General features: G+C 30.7%; 1 protein-coding gene across 6 annotated transcripts in view; it reads right to left on the reverse strand.

Moving 5' to 3' along the window:
• Positions 1-17,238, reverse strand: part of LOC143084890 (uncharacterized) — an 89,530-nt gene that overhangs the window by 41,211 nt on the left and 31,081 nt on the right. For 5 of the 6 annotated variants that reach the window (XM_076260948.1, XM_076260947.1, XM_076260949.1 and 2 more), the window contains 5 exons: positions 14,786-14,867; positions 9,996-10,920; positions 4,853-4,935; positions 3,799-3,907; positions 2,668-2,775 (listed from right to left, as the gene is read on the reverse strand). In XM_076260948.1, the coding sequence (XP_076117063.1) occupies positions 2,668-2,775; positions 3,799-3,907; positions 4,853-4,935; positions 9,996-10,920; positions 14,786-14,867 (1,307 nt within the window). The remainder of the gene's footprint in view (positions 1-2,667; positions 2,776-3,798; positions 3,908-4,852; positions 4,936-9,995; positions 10,921-14,785; positions 14,868-17,238) is intronic. The other variant, XM_076260950.1, reaches the window with a different exon arrangement.

Genomic DNA, 17,238 nt, shown 5'->3' on the forward strand with positions numbered 1-17,238 from the left:
AATTATACTTTTATCTTACATAACCTAAGTTTTATCATTAATGCAAAGGTTTCCACCCATTTCTCATAGAATACCATTCTACTGTTTAATATAAAATACTTCAAAATAAGATGTTATAATATGCAGATTCAGTGATTTAAAATAACTTTCAGACTAGAACATTTCACAAATACAGAAATACAATTGAGAATGGAATTGGGGAATATGTCAAAGAGATATGGGGTTTGTGTGGGACATACATTTTTATATACTGTCTCTTGTCTTCAACCTCTATTAGCTTTTATCCTTCTGTCTAATGAAAAACTGTCACATCAATCATTTTCAATCTCACACTTTGGTGTGTCTCAAGAGTTTCTCTTGATTCATCTTCAACAGGAACACTCAAGATACCCCCCAAAAAACATGATGTATTTGTACTTTCAAGGCTATATGACTGACATGATTCTTAGAACAAAAGACTAGGCCAAAACTATCTAAGTTTGTTACTTAGGTTGATGTAGTTTAGAACCTAAGTTTCTGAATTACTTTTTTTAACTATATCAACAACCAACAACATTTTAAAAAGAAATGTTATTTATAAATCATTTCAAAAAAGAACTTATTACAGGGCTAATGAAGCATTAAGATATTTTTTAAACTATTAGTTACTTGCAGACTTGTCAATAGTTATATAAAACACCATTATTCTGGGTAAAACATTGAAGGTAATAAGCTAACACATCTTGAAAGGAGCTGATAAATCTGTTAATTTGATGAAGGAAACTAGGTATTAAATTGTAATTAAGCCAAGGTAATTCTTTATTTATACTAGTTGTCTATTAAGCATGAAATGACTACCTTGTGTCTGAGATAAACACCAGGTTCTGGAGGTAATGGACTAAATGTGTTAACCCTCACACAACAAAGAACATTAAGTCAGAATCCATTAACATTATTCCTGTTATGTTTTGCAGTGTTGAAGAAGTATTTGGAGAATTATTACTTTACACTTATCTCTGTGAAACCTGTAAAATTCTGACAAATTACTCATCAGATAAGAATACCTTATTCATCCTTATAGCTGTTAGTTTTCATTCTCTAATAAATTCCTCCAATATCAGACCCTCATCCCTTCCCAAAGCATGTAAAAAGTTTTTATATGGTAAAGATGGGGGGACTGTGTTAATTATTTGATATATTTTTTTTTATTTTGGAATTATTCCTCTTGTTAAGCATATTTTACATCATTATAGTATTATTAGCTGTAAGTTCTGTGACAAAACCACATCATTATAGTATTATTAGCTGTAAGTTCTGTGACAAAACCACATCATTATAGTATTATTAGCTGTAAGTTCTGTGACAAAATCCATCAATTTCATGACAGCCCTCAAATATTGGAATAGATGACCTTAAGAAAATTGTAACATCAGAATAAGTTCCTAAGTTGACTGTTCCACTTAGAGAGTGTGTAATTCAAATTTATGCATAAACATACAGTCAACAGATAATCAAGAATAGGACTTTCAAACAGGGGTACACACTGAAAAGTTATGAAAATGTGGTACAAAACGGGGTTTCTCTGTGTCCATCTATGACAAAATTGCTGATGACAGTGCAAAAATAAAAATAATTTTCTGACACTAAATTTTGCTTACTTTCACATTATGAATTGCCTCCACAAACCATTAGATGCTTGTCTCTCTGAGACATATTTATCATGGAATCTACCAAATAAATTTATGGATCCTACAGAAGGGTTCTATTTCATGATATAGCATCTATTTCTATGATTTATTTTTGTTAGCCAATTATCATCTACAGTACATATCCATCAACTAGCCTGGTCTCAAATTCAATCAAAGACAACATTTCTTTTAAGTGCTTTTTAAATTTTCATATTTTACTGATAAAAACCCCATTAAGTTAAAGTTTGATGCTAACTATCATATTAAAAATCTAATTAGTTTCAACTGCACAATGTGCTTTTGATATTTGTTAATAGTTGATTTTGGATATTTTAAAAACAAATTATGTTCATGCTACACATTATACTGATGATTAACACCCGTCAGAGTCATCATCTCCTTTCTTGTTGAACTTTCTTCATTCTATTAGATACGGGGAAACAATCATAATTCTAAATAAAAGATTATCCCCCCTGGTTTTCTATTCCAATGTTAGATAAAAAAAACACTAACTTGGTAATAAAATTAGAAAGATCATACCATAGGGCACATGTGTACTGATTTTTAAGTTGATTGGACTTCAACTTCATCAAAAACTACCTTGACCAAAAACTTTAACCTGAAGAGGGACGAACAGACAGCAGGACAGACGGGAGGACAGACCGACGGATAGAAGAACGAATGGACGCACAGACCAGAAAACATAATGCCCCTCTACTATCGTAGGTAGGGCATAAAAAGAATATTTGAAAATATTACTTTACAAAGCAGCCCTCTCTGTGGTTTATAGATAAGCAACTCAATTTTGGTTACCAATTTTCAAATGACCACATGCCTATGAAGACTGGTGCCCCAAAAATAAAATGCACACAAACACTTATTGGTGTCCCTCTTGGGTCCCCTCCACCCCTAATTATCGGCACAGGAGCACTTATACAGGTATCTCTTTTGTTACACTCCCCCTATCTACCCCTCAACTTAAGTACACACAATGACTTACTGGTGTCTTTCTTGGTTGGTGACGGTAAATCTTTGATGGTGGAGAGTGTTTTATTAACTTTGTTAGTCCCTGTGTTAGTTCTAGAGGCTATAGAGGATTTCCTGGGTACTGTTAATAAAATGTCAGTGTAAAGACAGTTAGTGAGATAACTGAAAGTCATGTCCATTAAAAGTGGCAAAATAAATATCATATATATTTCTACATATAAATTTCTTTAATTTCTCAAATAATGAAGTAGTTGCCACTATTAACTGCATATGACCTTAGTTTTCTAAAAAACAAAGTTTGATTTATAAACATTTCAGAAATAATAATGTAAAAGTTGAATTATAACAAAGGCACTTATCTGTAGAAATGTATTCAAAGTGAAAGCTTAAAACTAAAGCAACATTTTTTTGCTGGGCAATAGTCATAAGTTTTCATCCAATTCCAAATTTGACCCAAAAGTGTCCAAACAATTGAAGAAATTAAAGTAAACCAAGTTGTTTATTTTACTACAAGAGCATAATATACAATGAAAATTTCAGAATTTTTTTTTTAACAAATTGAACAAGAGTGTTAGTTCTTAGTCATACTGAACAATTTTTACATATTTACTTCTGATTATATTCTAATTTATGTGGTTAACCAATAAAGTGATATCCTTAAATCACCATAAACAAATTGTGCTAAAAACCAATGTAACAAGATGCACACTAAGTGATTTTCCATTCATGTGAAAAGTGATTTTAGTACAACTAGAGTTATCTCCCATATCACAATGATAGAAATTTAAGTGCAAATGAATGACATCTAATTCCCTTGTCAATTCAATTATGCCTTCATTGATATTCACTTTTGTTGTCAACTAGACATATAATTCTCATAAACTGAGGAAAATGTGTAGTACCAAATTGTATATTGACATTTTTTTCTTTCTTTCAGAATCAAGTGAATAAGGACAATAAGAGTGTCAAAATAACCACAGAATAATTTTCATAAATTTCATGATTATAAATTTGAAGTATCATTGAACCAATACATGAATTTTGTGTGTTTGAGTGTGTGTGTGTGTGTGTGTAGAGTTTAAAATGTCAAAGACACATTAAATGTACAATAGATGATAATGAATGTGATCACACCCAGACTTACAATCAGTAGGAGGTGGTATACTACTCTTGACTGGCATGGACTGTCTCCTCAGACTCACTCTTTCTGCAACCTTACTACTCCTGTCTGTCATGGGTCGAGAAGATGATTCCTACAAATAACACACACAATTCTCTTGAATATTTTCCCCTTGTTAATTTTACTCTTTAATGTTTAGAATATGGTAAAGAAAACTTGTCTCTTTGATAGCTGTGACCTCTAGAGCTCTTTTTCAGTAAAAAAATATTTTTCGGTTACATTGATATTAACAGTACATTCCTTTCATTCAAACTAGTACACATTTTTATTTAGCGGCCAGCAAGATTTTCTTACTGTGTTGAAAACCTTTTGGTGGCCTTGAGCTGTTTTCCACTATTTGGTTGGGTCGTTGTCTCTTTGACATATTCCCTGTTTCCATCCTCAAATTTGTCATTATAGCAACATTTTTTGTTAAATAGTACAAGTAAATTCTTAGAGATTATAATATTGTAAATATTATGACTGAATATGTAGTGTTAATTTTTTAATTTTTTTTCAAAGCATAATTTTGTTTTGAATAGAGAAATTGATGACTTTGCCCTCTGGGTCAATCTTAAGAGTTTATATTTTCTACTAGATATAGTGTGTCTTTCTATGCTGTGATGTCACACTATTGTTTGGAGTAAGGGTGAAGGTTGGTACCTATTAAACGTTTAAACCCACTGCATTTGTTTGTATCTGTCCTAAGTTAGGAACCTGATGTTCAGTTGATGTTGTTTGTTGATGTGGTTCATAAGTGTTTCTCGTTTCTCTTCTTTTATATTGATTAGAATGTTGGTTTTCCTGTTATATTGTTTTTTCACTAGTCATTTTTTGGGCCCTTTTTAGCTTGCTGTTCTGTGTGAGCCAAGGCTGTGTTGAAGACCATACTTTGACCTATAATGGTTTACTTTTACAAATTGTGACTTGGATGGAGAGTTGTCTCATTAGCACTCATACCACATCTTCTTATATCTATAGACAAATGATAACTATACAAATTCAGTCCCTTTATTTGCGAAATAGGCTGTGATTTTACCTGAGATATATTAGATATAGTGCTAGATGTACTATCCCGCCTTTCTCTTTTACCAGGCATTGATAACCGACCAACTGATGGATCTGAAAAAACGTCAAATACAACATGTTCAGAATGTTCTTGGAAATTCATAATTCAAACATTTAACTTCATTATAGTTCAAACAGATTTATTATGAAGTTCAGATATTGAAATTGATTGATTGATTTTTCTGTGTTGAATGCCACTTTCAGCACTAGTGGCTGTTTAGAAGCAGACAGATTTAGTGATGGAGGAAGCCAGAGTGCCAAGGGAGAACCAACAACATTTGGAAAGAATGCTGGCCATCCTGGTCAAACATCAGATATATGTTGGCTATAATAATTTTCTTATAAATTGATGAAAAAAAAAGTGAAAGTGTCTTAAATAAGAATTGGTAGTTTATTGTAATTAACATTTAAAATCTATTACTTTTTTTACTTTTATTTCAACTTGATACATATGATGATAACACTATCAGCTATCCCCTCAAACATTGATTAATAAAATTTTTCCTAACATATATCCTGAATAAGAATTGTCTACAGACAGAAACCAATTAGTCAATATAAGTCTATTACAGTCATATAGAATTGTATTATTCATTGATCCATATGTCTAACATGGACATCCTTCCCAGAAACAAAATATATATAATTGTATTACTCATTGATCCATATGTCTAACATGGACATCCTTCCCAGAAACAAAATATATATAATTGTATTACTCATTGATCCATATGTCTAACATGGACATCCTTCCCAGAAACAAAATATATATAATTGTATTACTCATTGATCCATATGTCTAACATGGACATCCTTCCCAGAAACAAAATATATATAATTGTATTACTCATTGATCCATATGTCTAACATGGACATCCTTCCCAGAAACAAAATATATATAATTGTATTACTCATTGATCCATATGTCTAACATGGACATCCTTCCCAGAAACAAAATATATATAATTGTATTACTCATTGATCCATATGTCTAACATGGACATCCTTCCCAGAAACAAAATATATATAATTGTATTACTCATTGATCCATATGTCTAACATGGACATCCTTCCCAGAAACAAAATATATATAATTGTATTACTCATTGATCCATATGTCTAACATGGACATCCTTCCCAGAAACAAAATATATATAATTGTATTACTCATTGATCCATATGTCTAACATGGACATCCTTCCCAGAAACAAAATATATATAATTGTATTACTCATTGATCCATATGTCTAACATGGACATCCTTCCCAGAAACAAAATATATATAATTGTATTACTCATTGATCCATATGTCTAACATGGACATCCTTCCCAGAAACAAAATATATATAATTGTATTACTCATTGATCCATATGTCTAACATGGACATCCTTCCCAGAAACAAAATATATATAATTGTATTACTCATTGATCCATATGTCTAACATGGACATCCTTCCCAGAAACAAAATATATATAATTGTATTACTCATTGATCCATATGTCTAACATGGACATCCTTCCCAGAAACAAAATATATATAATTGTATTACTCATTGATCCATATGTCTAACATGGACATCCTTCCCAGAAACAAAATATATATAATTGTATTACTCATTGATCCATATGTCTAACATGGACATCCTTCCCAGAAACAAAATATATATAATTGTATTACTCATTGATCCATATGTCTAACATGGACATCCTTCCCAGAAACAAAATATATATAATTGTATTACTCATTGATCCATATGTCTAACATGGACATCCTTCCCAGAAACAAAATATATATAATTGTATTACTCATTGATCCATATGTCTAACATGGACATCCTTCCCAGAAACAAAATATATATAATTGTATTACTCATTGATCCATATGTCTAACATGGACATCCTTCCCAGAAACAAAATATATATAATTGTATTACTCATTGATCCATATGTCTAACATGGACATCCTTCCCAGAAACAAAATATATATAATTGTATTACTCATTGATCCATATGTCTAACATGGACATCCTTCCCAGAAACAAAATATATATAATTGTATTACTCATTGATCCATATGTCTAACATGGACATCCTTCCCAGAAACAAAATATATATAATTGTATTACTCATTGATCCATATGTCTAACATGGACATCCTTCCCAGAAACAAAATCATTGATATATAGGTCCTTACCTGGGTAAACAGCACGACGATTCCGTGTCCATGAAGAATCCAAACTAAACTTTCTTTGCAATTTTTTGTGAAAAAATTTGAACATTTTAGTCCCTATTTATTTGTGAGATGATTTCAACAAATGATTATAAAGTTCCTAATATTACAGTTTGTCTTTTACACTAATCACTGTTTTCTTTACTGGATTTACAAAAACAGGTCAAACTACTAAATAATTAATCAGAATTATTGATTTTAAATTAATATAAACATAATTTATGTCATTACAACTTCACTTCACCTACAACTTGTGAAATACAGGGATAGTGAGTAAAGCAATTGGTCATTTATATTTATCAAACAATTTAATCAGTGATTGTTATAAGATAAATATCCTGTAATTGTCCAGTAATCAAATATAGTCTAAATCAATGTCAATTTATAAAACAATATCGATCTGTTTTGATCCAGTCTCCATGACAAACTCATTCCCAATGCTCCAATTATGAATATTCCTGGAAAATCTACTATTAAAGGGAAACAACTGCAACTGTTTTAGGTCAATATTTTCATCTATTTCTACACTTAATTATGATTTGTTTTGATCTCTGATTGTTTTTAAACTGGACTAAATGCGTTTTACATTTTCATATTTTAATCTTAAAATTCATTTTTGAAAGGTAAAATATATTTGTTTGAACAGTTTTGATATTGCTAATATAATATTCAGTTTGATAATGGTCTACAATTTTTTTTTTTTTATATTGATTTTTAAGCCACTAATGGACATATATATAGATAAATAATGCATTATTAATGGTATCTATCTAATTCAATTTTGTTTTCCATCAATAGTCCTTTCCCTCATATGATAAAACAGATGATTGAAAACAGTAATATATTTCTCTTTTAACCTTTAATATAATAACCACCGATTGTATGATCAATATTAAACCAGCTGAGTGCATTCATTTAGAAGAATATCATGTTTTGTGTTTTCCACTATATTTATTCATTATTCATCAAGTTGATACAGCAATCGATAGAGACCACCATGACACAAAAACAACTCATAAAATAGGGACATATAACAGACACGATCAAAGTAACATACAAATCTGGGCGGACTTGTATTGAAATTTTAAAGAGCCACCTAATTTTTATCTAGTCGTTTCTTCATAATTTGCCAATCAACTTCAAGTTAAGCCTAAAAAATATTACTTTTGTTTAGGATTATGTGTGGAAATCTTTTTTTAGGGTTGGTAGATAAGCTAATAGTTTCATTTATCAAAAAACATCACTGGTTTAAACAAGGCACTTTACTATAGCATATTTTTTTCAAAATCAAGAATCTTGAGGGTTGGCAGGGTAAAGGGAAACACACTAAAGTTAATATTCTTGCTGATTTCGTAAACAGAAACATGTTTAGGCCAAATAAAAAAGTATGTGTGCTTCCAGTTACATCTGAAAAAAAGTTAGGGTAGGTAGGTAGGGATTTTTTTTTATTTGATGGTTTTTTTTTACATTGAGTCTATGGGAGCAACATTCTGACTTTAACAGTGCTTAATGAAAAATGACAATAAAATCTTTAGGGTAGGCTATTTTTAAGCCGAAAAAGTAGGGATGGTAGGGTTACTGGAACCACACTTATATTTTTATTTGGCCTTAATAAAGAGGGAAATTAAATAAAAATAAAACATCAAATGTCTTCATCATTAACTTAACATAAATAACCAGAAACTTCTTCTCAGTAAAAATAACTTTTCCTCTACTCAAAAGACGTTATTATCATTACATTCCCAATTATTAATTATGATATTATTTCATGATGATCTTAACAATAAAAACAAACTCTCTGTCTATCAATGTAAAAAAAACTGTTTGATGTCAAGGGCCCCCATTAACACATTATTACTATTGTATTGCAGCAAGGAGAACTATCAGTTATTATATCACATACAAATATTGATATAGGTTTGTTGCCAGCTCTGGTTTTAATACTGTAGAGAAGTTATTGTTTCTCGACTATAAATCATAGAGAATTGTTCAACAATAATTGAATCCTGGTATAATTAACTTGCATTCAGTATTTTTTTTTATTGCAAGCTTTTGAATATAAGAAGATTGTACCTGAATGATTTTTTTTTTTTAAATTTGATTTTGATTTTTGGTGTTTTAACGCCATTTCTAAGCACCACATTTAGGCTATTTTGTGGCGGCCAGTTTTTATTGGTGGAGGAAGCCAAAGTGCCCAGAGAAACCCCCAACCTTTGATATGAAAACTGGCATTTCTAGTCAATTAAGATTGGAGTCGAGTGCACCTGCACGAGCAGGGTTCAAACTCACAACCCCAGGTTGACTGGCTAGTGATTACAGTTAAGTAATTACTTAGACCACTTGGCCACCATTTTTAAAATTGAAGCTTGCAATAATAATATTAGAACTCATCAAATAAGAAAAAGTTAGAATGGTTTAATAAAGAAATAAGTTGAAGAGCATTAAGAACCTAGAAATTCTGAATGGTTGCAATACAAATAGAAAGATCAAGGATTTTCTTGAAAATTTTGGATAAACAATATCAATATGGGTTTCAAAATGCAAACCAAAATTCTAACCCATTTTGATTGATTGATTGATTGTTGGTTGCTTTACGCCGCATTAGCACAAAAAGGCTATATCGCGGCGAAAACCCATTTTGATATAACTATTATTTTGTTTTTTTGATATTTTATTTTTAGACAGACTATCATTTTTTGTGTGTTAAAATTTTTAAAAATGTCTATCTTGCTGAATTTGTGTTCTAGGGTTGTTGATGATGGAAGTTTTTAACTACCTTGACTGGCTTTACAGCCCTTGTACGGTCGTTGTTGGGTTGATGGCTTACCCTTCATCCATTTTTAATCGTGAACACAACAAATTATCATATGACTTGGTACTTACTTGAAGGTTTATCATGTGACTTAGAATCCTGAGACACCTCCTTATGTAGATCAGAGAAGCTGCTCCTGGCCGAGGTTAGGGCTGATCCAAAGATTTGACTACTACCAGAATCATTTAAATCCAATTTCATTAAAGAACTAGCATTAGAGCTGATAGAAGAATGACGTTTAAGATTTCCTGGTGCAGGTAGTTTACTCTTCTTTTTATTGTCTACCTTTTTAGCAGCAGGAGGAGGCGCTGCTAAGTTTAATTTACTTTTTATTTTGCTATAGTCAGGCGTTGGCATATTTGAAACCTTTTTTGGGGGTTTTATTTCTGTCTCTTTCTTTACTGGTATCGGTGTACTGAGATATTCCTGTAGTTTACTTTTAACCTCAGTTTTGGGCTTCGGAGGAGCACTTTGGTTATCCTCTATCTTATTCATTACGGCATCCCACTTACTCTTAGGAGGAGTTCGTTTTATAATTTTAGGAGGTTCTTTTTCAACCTTTTTATGTCTATTGTCCGACTGAGATGTGTTTTTATCCTCTTTTTCAACTTTTTTTACAACCTTCTTTTGAAACTTATTTTTTCTATTTTTAGCTCTTTCTAGTTTTTCCTCTTCACTTAATTCCGGTACAGGTTGGTTTATATAATCAGCAAGTCTTGAGGCAACTTTAGGTTTTTTGTAATCTGATTTTTCTAACTCCTTCTTTTTAGGTGTCATTTTCCTTGGAGTTTTTGAAGATTCTTTGTTAGCGTCCGTTTCAACATCTTCGTCTTTCTTTTCTTCTGTTGGTGTTGTACCATCTTCATCTACTATCTCAATATTCACTTGAGGAACCTCAGCTTTTCCTGCTTCTTGATCTAAATCCTGATCTAACTGTTGATCAGCCTCTATTCTCTCATCTTCCTCATTATCCTCTGTTGGAGCAGGAGTCTGGACCTACAACATAAGTATGAGCAATTAGAACTAGTTTCATCTTTACTGATGAGCCTTGACCTGAAACACAATTGTGAGAAATCATCTCCCAATAAATCACAATGCCAGTTAAATGACCATGAACTATTGATTGATTGGTTTCTTGTTAACTTAGCTCAGAACTAAACAGTTATATCAGATTATCTGGAGCAAGATGTTTACCCCCAATTATCATTTTATTATTTTTTTCCTCAAATATGTCAAAAACTTACAATGATGATGTACTATTCCTGGACAACTTTTTTTGTACCAAAATTATCAACTTCCATAAAATATACAATCTACATACATACATTCAGACATTCCTCTTGGAATAAACTATATTATATGTGTAAAAATTTCTAAACTATTGTCATCATAAGCCAATTAGATATCTCTGACTATATTCTATATAAGGTCCCCCAGGCGACAAATGGCAACAGATAATTAATTTCCCCCCTCATTATACTATAAAGAAACAATGCTGATATAAGGGAGACAAACAAGCAGAATTAATTCCTTCAAAGAGATAATCATGAGGTCATTTTTTGAATTTTTATATTACAAATTTTGTAAGTCTTATAATAACACCCAGGTTAACAAGACTTGAGCACTTCAGATATCAATAAGACTATATTTCAATTTATCATGTATATTTTCTGCCAAAATAATACTTCTTTTCCTAATGTTCCATTCACATTTAGATATGAGAACCAGACTTGTTCATGAACAAATGTGTTTACAAATTTATTAAGTTTTTTTTACATAATCATCATTTAAATAAACACGATTTGTAAAGGAATGAAGTTGGGTTTTTTATAATTATTTTAGCACTTTGAAGGACAATTAGCTTGGATATAAATAACAGCCTGCTTTCTGAAAAATTTAAACAATAGCAAAAAGTTTTAAATAATCTTTAAAAAAAATGATCTTCAAAGTAACAGAATTAATGAAAATATTACAAAAATAAAATGTTCTATTTATATAAATGTCCCTTACCAGATTGTCCATTGTCCTTACAGAGCTACAGTCCCCTTCTAGTATGATAACCATGTCATATGTTTTGTTGTATATTTCCTAGCTTTAGGAATGTACATATGTCTACATACATCAAAACATCTTTCTCATTTGTGTCAAAATAATAGTATATAAACTTCAGGGATATTGTCTGCTAAATTCTGCACTTTTCAATTTACTGGCTTTGAAATGATGAAGTTAAAGTGCTGTTCTTTTTAGTTCAATTTTTTATTTGACATTAAAGCTTATAGTTTTTTTGAATTCAAGGCATTTGTATTCCTGATGCGTTATTTGAAGCAAACTTTCATTGTAGTTAATTTTTTTAAACACAATTAAGTGATAGGAGGGTGGAAGCCAAAAGATGCATTGCATTGAATTGCTTGATTGGTTTGTGTTGGATAGCTGTTTCTTGAATATGTACCCAAGAAAAAATTACTTGCCTGTGTCTGTGAATAATTTATACAGATATTTAGAAAGCACTTTCCATTTTCGATTAAAAAAATCTCTCATCAAACCTTAAATCCACATGAATTTACTTTTTAAGAACATTAAGAAACTGATCGTTCAAATGTTCAATACTGACTTTGTTATATATGTATATAATGGTATTTATACAGTTATGTCATTTAAGGCTAAAAGGATAATTTAATTGTAGTTTAAATTTTAAATCTTAAATTAAGGAGCTTAAAGCTCAAGGTGTGTGTGTGATGTTACACAAGAAATCTACCACCTAATGTATTGTATGGATATGGTAGTTTTATATTTGGTATTCCAAGTTAAATGCTAGAGGTTAAGAGTGGCGAAAGATACTACAAATATTAAGGGACAGTCAAATTCATAAGTTGAAAATAAACAGACATGCCATGGCAAAATAAAAAAAGACCAAAAGACAAACAACAGTTCACAAAGACTGAGAAACACAAACTCTACCAAAACTGGGGATGATCTCAGGTGCTCAGTGAGGAGGGTAGGCAGATCCTGCTCCACATTTTGTGTGATATACAAGCACAATATGTGGACAGATATGTTGTTTTTTATTCTAGGTCTACATAGTCTTACACACTTTAAATTATTTTAAATTGGTTTTATGGTCTGACTTTTTGTAAAGCAAGGTTTTCATGCCAAGCACTGGATTCTAATAGTGGTATAAAAACATTGGCTTTCAGGTCTGTAGTGTTATTGATGTCTGAAGACTTTGGTTGATTTTAAGCTATAGTTATTGTTCATGATTTACTTATCTGATAAGATTTTTTGCAATAATAGTTGATAAATTGTCATGACATGAGTTTTGAACATCAAAGGTTCATATTGTTTCTTTCTTTTATTAACTTGAACCTTATTCATTCTGTACACTTTTGTCAGTGACATGTGCAAACCATATGTTTCACCTAATTTTACTTTTTGATTGTTATGCAATGTTATATCAGCTGAATATTATTAACAATAGAATTGTCTGATGTAATAAACAAACAAACAATCATGTTTAAAATAAGAAAATAATAACACTTCCTTGATCTTATGGTCTTATCTAACTAATAGATCAATCTATTTATTTAAATTCTGAGGAAGTTACTGCTTGGTGCTGATATGGATCCTAGTTTGAATGAAAAACTCCAAAATGTCTAAAAATTCATATGTAGCACGATCATGTCTTCATTTTCAGTAAACTAGGTCAATTTTGGGGCCCTTTATAGCTTGTTGTTCGGTGTGAGCCAAGGCTCCGTGTTGAAGGCCGTACTTTAACATATAATGGTTTACTTTTTAAATTGTTATTTGTATGGAGAGTTGTCTCATTGGCACTCACACCACATCTTCCTATATCTATATCCAAAACAATAATTTGGCATATGAACTGAAAAGTTCACACGTAGAGTAAGTAGAAAGACCACAAGTTCATGGTTAACTATATTTACCAAAAACAGAAGATTAACAGAATAAAAGATTAATTGAGGGAATATCTGGAAGATGTGCATAAATCTAAAAACATACCCTACTTTTGTAGTGCTAATTTTGGTTAGTCTGATATAGATAAAATATAATATCAAGGGTGATATATTAAGATATCCCAAATGATATATAAGGATATCCCAAATGATATATAAGGATATCCCAAATGATGTATAAGGATATCCCAAATGATATATAAGGATATCACAAATGATATATAAGGTCAAGGATATCCCAAATGATATATAAGGATATCACAAATGATATATAAGGTCAAGGATATCCCAAATGATATATAAGGATATCCCAAATGATATATAAGGATATCCCAATTGATATATAAGGATATCCCAAATGATATATAAGGATATCACAAATGATATATAAGGATATCCCAAATGATATATAAGGTCAAGGATATCCCAAATGATATATAAGGATATCACAAATGATATATAAGGATATCACAAATTTACATGATGATTAGCTTTTATTGCTTCCCAAACTTTACAAACAAGGTGATACACCATTGTGTATGGTCATCTAAACAAAGACAGTATTGTATGGTTATGAACAACAAGCTAACTTTACAAACAAGGTGATACACCATTGTGTATGGTCATCTAAACAAAGACAATATAGTATGACTATAATCAACAAGCAAACTTTTAAAACACAAATTAGGCTGTTAGTTTTCTCATTTGAATTGTTTTACATTGTCATTTCGGGGGCTTTTTTAGCTGACTATGCGAAGTGGGCTTTTCTCATTGTTGAAGGACGTATGGTGACCTATAGTTGTTAATTTCTGTGTCAAATTGGTCTCTTGTGGAGAGTTGTCTAATTGGCAATCATACCACATCTTCTTTTTTATATTTTATAGACTTACCTTAGCTTTTATTAGATCCAAGCTGGGTAGTTGTTCTGACAGAGCTTCCTTTGCTTCACTTAAACTACCACAAATATTGTCACTGAAAAAACAACAATGAAGGACCGTATTTATCTGGCGAATTAACACAACCACTTCTCTATAATACAACAATACAAAATACTATATAGCAAAATAATCTCAGAATTAACGTCAGAAAAATATAACAATATTATCTAAATAACTGCTACACTGACATTTGGGTAATGGTATTTTATACTTATATAAAACAGAAAGGAGGTTAATTCTGTTAAACAAATCAAATATTAGATACGCTTTTGGATTAGCTACTTAAATCCATTACGTTTAAAGTACATGTAACAAATACGACTGTAACAACCTTAATGCCGTTAATGGCTTATAGACAGTGTGCAATATGCTTAAAGCTAGCTTGCTGAACTTGGCCACAGAATATTTATTTTTTTAATCTTAAGGTTTTAAAACAATCCATCATTAAAATTCTTTTAACAGGGATTGATCTAGATATTTTTATAAATATTTTCTATATAAGGCCAAATAAAAAAGTATGTGTGCTTCCAGTTACATCTGAAAAAAAAGTTAGGGTAGGTAGGTAGGGATTTTTTTTTATTTTATGTTGTTTTTTTTACATTGAGTCTATGGAAGCAACATTCTTACTTAAACAGTGCTTAATGAAAAATGACAATAAAATCTTTAGGGTAGGCTATTTTTAAGCTGAAAAAGTAGGAACGGTAGGGTTACTGGAACCACACATATATTTTTATTTGGCCTAAGGGGTTCTTAATTGTAATTTTAAAGTGTTGTGAAGAAAGAAATTAAAACCCTGTGAAACCCTCTATGGTTCTGCCATTGCACTTTATGTCTGAACCAAAACCAAAAGGTCATTTTGATATAAAAATAAAGAATGTGTTTTGATGGCAAACGGGACAACTATGATCTATCAACCAAGGACTAAAGGTCAAGGTCACTCTACAACTATTAACAACTTCGCAAAACATATACCATTTTAGAAAACTTTGAAGATTTAATGATGACATAATATGAAACTTTTCAAGAAAGATACATAAAAGCAAGATTTAAGATAATAATAGAAAAAAAAATTAAAAAATTATGACAGTCAAAAATCAATGACAACTACTGGACTTTGAGACTGATGCACATGCATACTGAATAAGATTAGGTTTAACATGTTTGCTAACATTTACCCCTCAATCCTCTCTCATATTGGACAGCACAAAACATGAACAAACAGTAATCCATTGAAAATTAGATGGGCACCACTAACAAAATGACAATTCATGATACAGAGTACAAATCTTAGAGAAAGTACTTACAATTACTAATAGATAGTTCAAGGTCACAAGCTAATATAAGGTTTTCCTAGACTATAAAAAATCAATTTGAATATATCATTTCTATATAAAGCTAGTTTTGTGCAGAGTGAAATCAAAAACTTATCTTTAATAAGCTTTCTAGGACAGCTAAAGGACATATTTTGAAATTCTGAGAATGCTAAGTGGAGAATTAAAGAGATCAGTCAGTCGGAATTATTATTTTCTGGATCCGTTTTAGCAAAGAAACTATAGAAGGAAGTTTTTTAATAAGTGCTTTTTTGTTCGATGATCATCAATAAGAACTTAATTGATCTCAAATCACCATCTTCCTTTGTAGAAAGAAGTTAGATGCTCCTAAATTACTGATTGATTACTATAGAGAACATAAAATATTTGTCAAATAATATGAAGAATTTTCCTACTATGTCTTGCCAAACCCAAAATAATGTGTACATTGTCTCCATCTACGTCTATCAAGTTTACTCACTATTGTGTAAAAATCCATCAAATAACAGGGAAAAAATCTAGAATGTTTCTAAGGAACTACTTTATCTCAAATTACATTTAACATGATTATGTTCTAAATCTGAAAATACCCAGTGTTAAGTGTCACCATCTATAATTTATCAATTTTACCCTTTAATGTGTAAAAATCTGTCAAATATCAAAATCCATATGTAGAGATCAAATAACATATAAATGTGTATTGCCTGAAGATATGAAAAGGATTACAAATAAAATCTGCAATACACTCCTCAAAATACATAATAATACGTTGATCTAAGACAATTATTTGCACATTTCTGTCAACTATATTTATATAAGATGATATTAGAGATCTAGAACAAACAAACGGATACACCCTGGGGATAATTTTCTACTTATTTCTAATTTATTAAATGGGTAGGTTGTTGGTCAATATTATTTGTTTTGCTTCACCAAAGAAACAAAAATATGTTACAAATATTTCTATGTATGTGTCATTGGACTCAGGACACTGTCCTTTCAAGGTCAGGCTTAAAATGACCAGTTATGTTAAATGTTTTGCTATTTTGTATAAAAATTATTTATTACAAAAAAATGTTTTTTTTTTCATTCACT

Source organism: Mytilus galloprovincialis, chromosome 8 (assembly GCF_965363235.1).
Source record: "Mytilus galloprovincialis chromosome 8, xbMytGall1.hap1.1, whole genome shotgun sequence".
NCBI classification, from domain to species: Eukaryota; Metazoa; Mollusca; class Bivalvia; order Mytilida; family Mytilidae; genus Mytilus; species Mytilus galloprovincialis.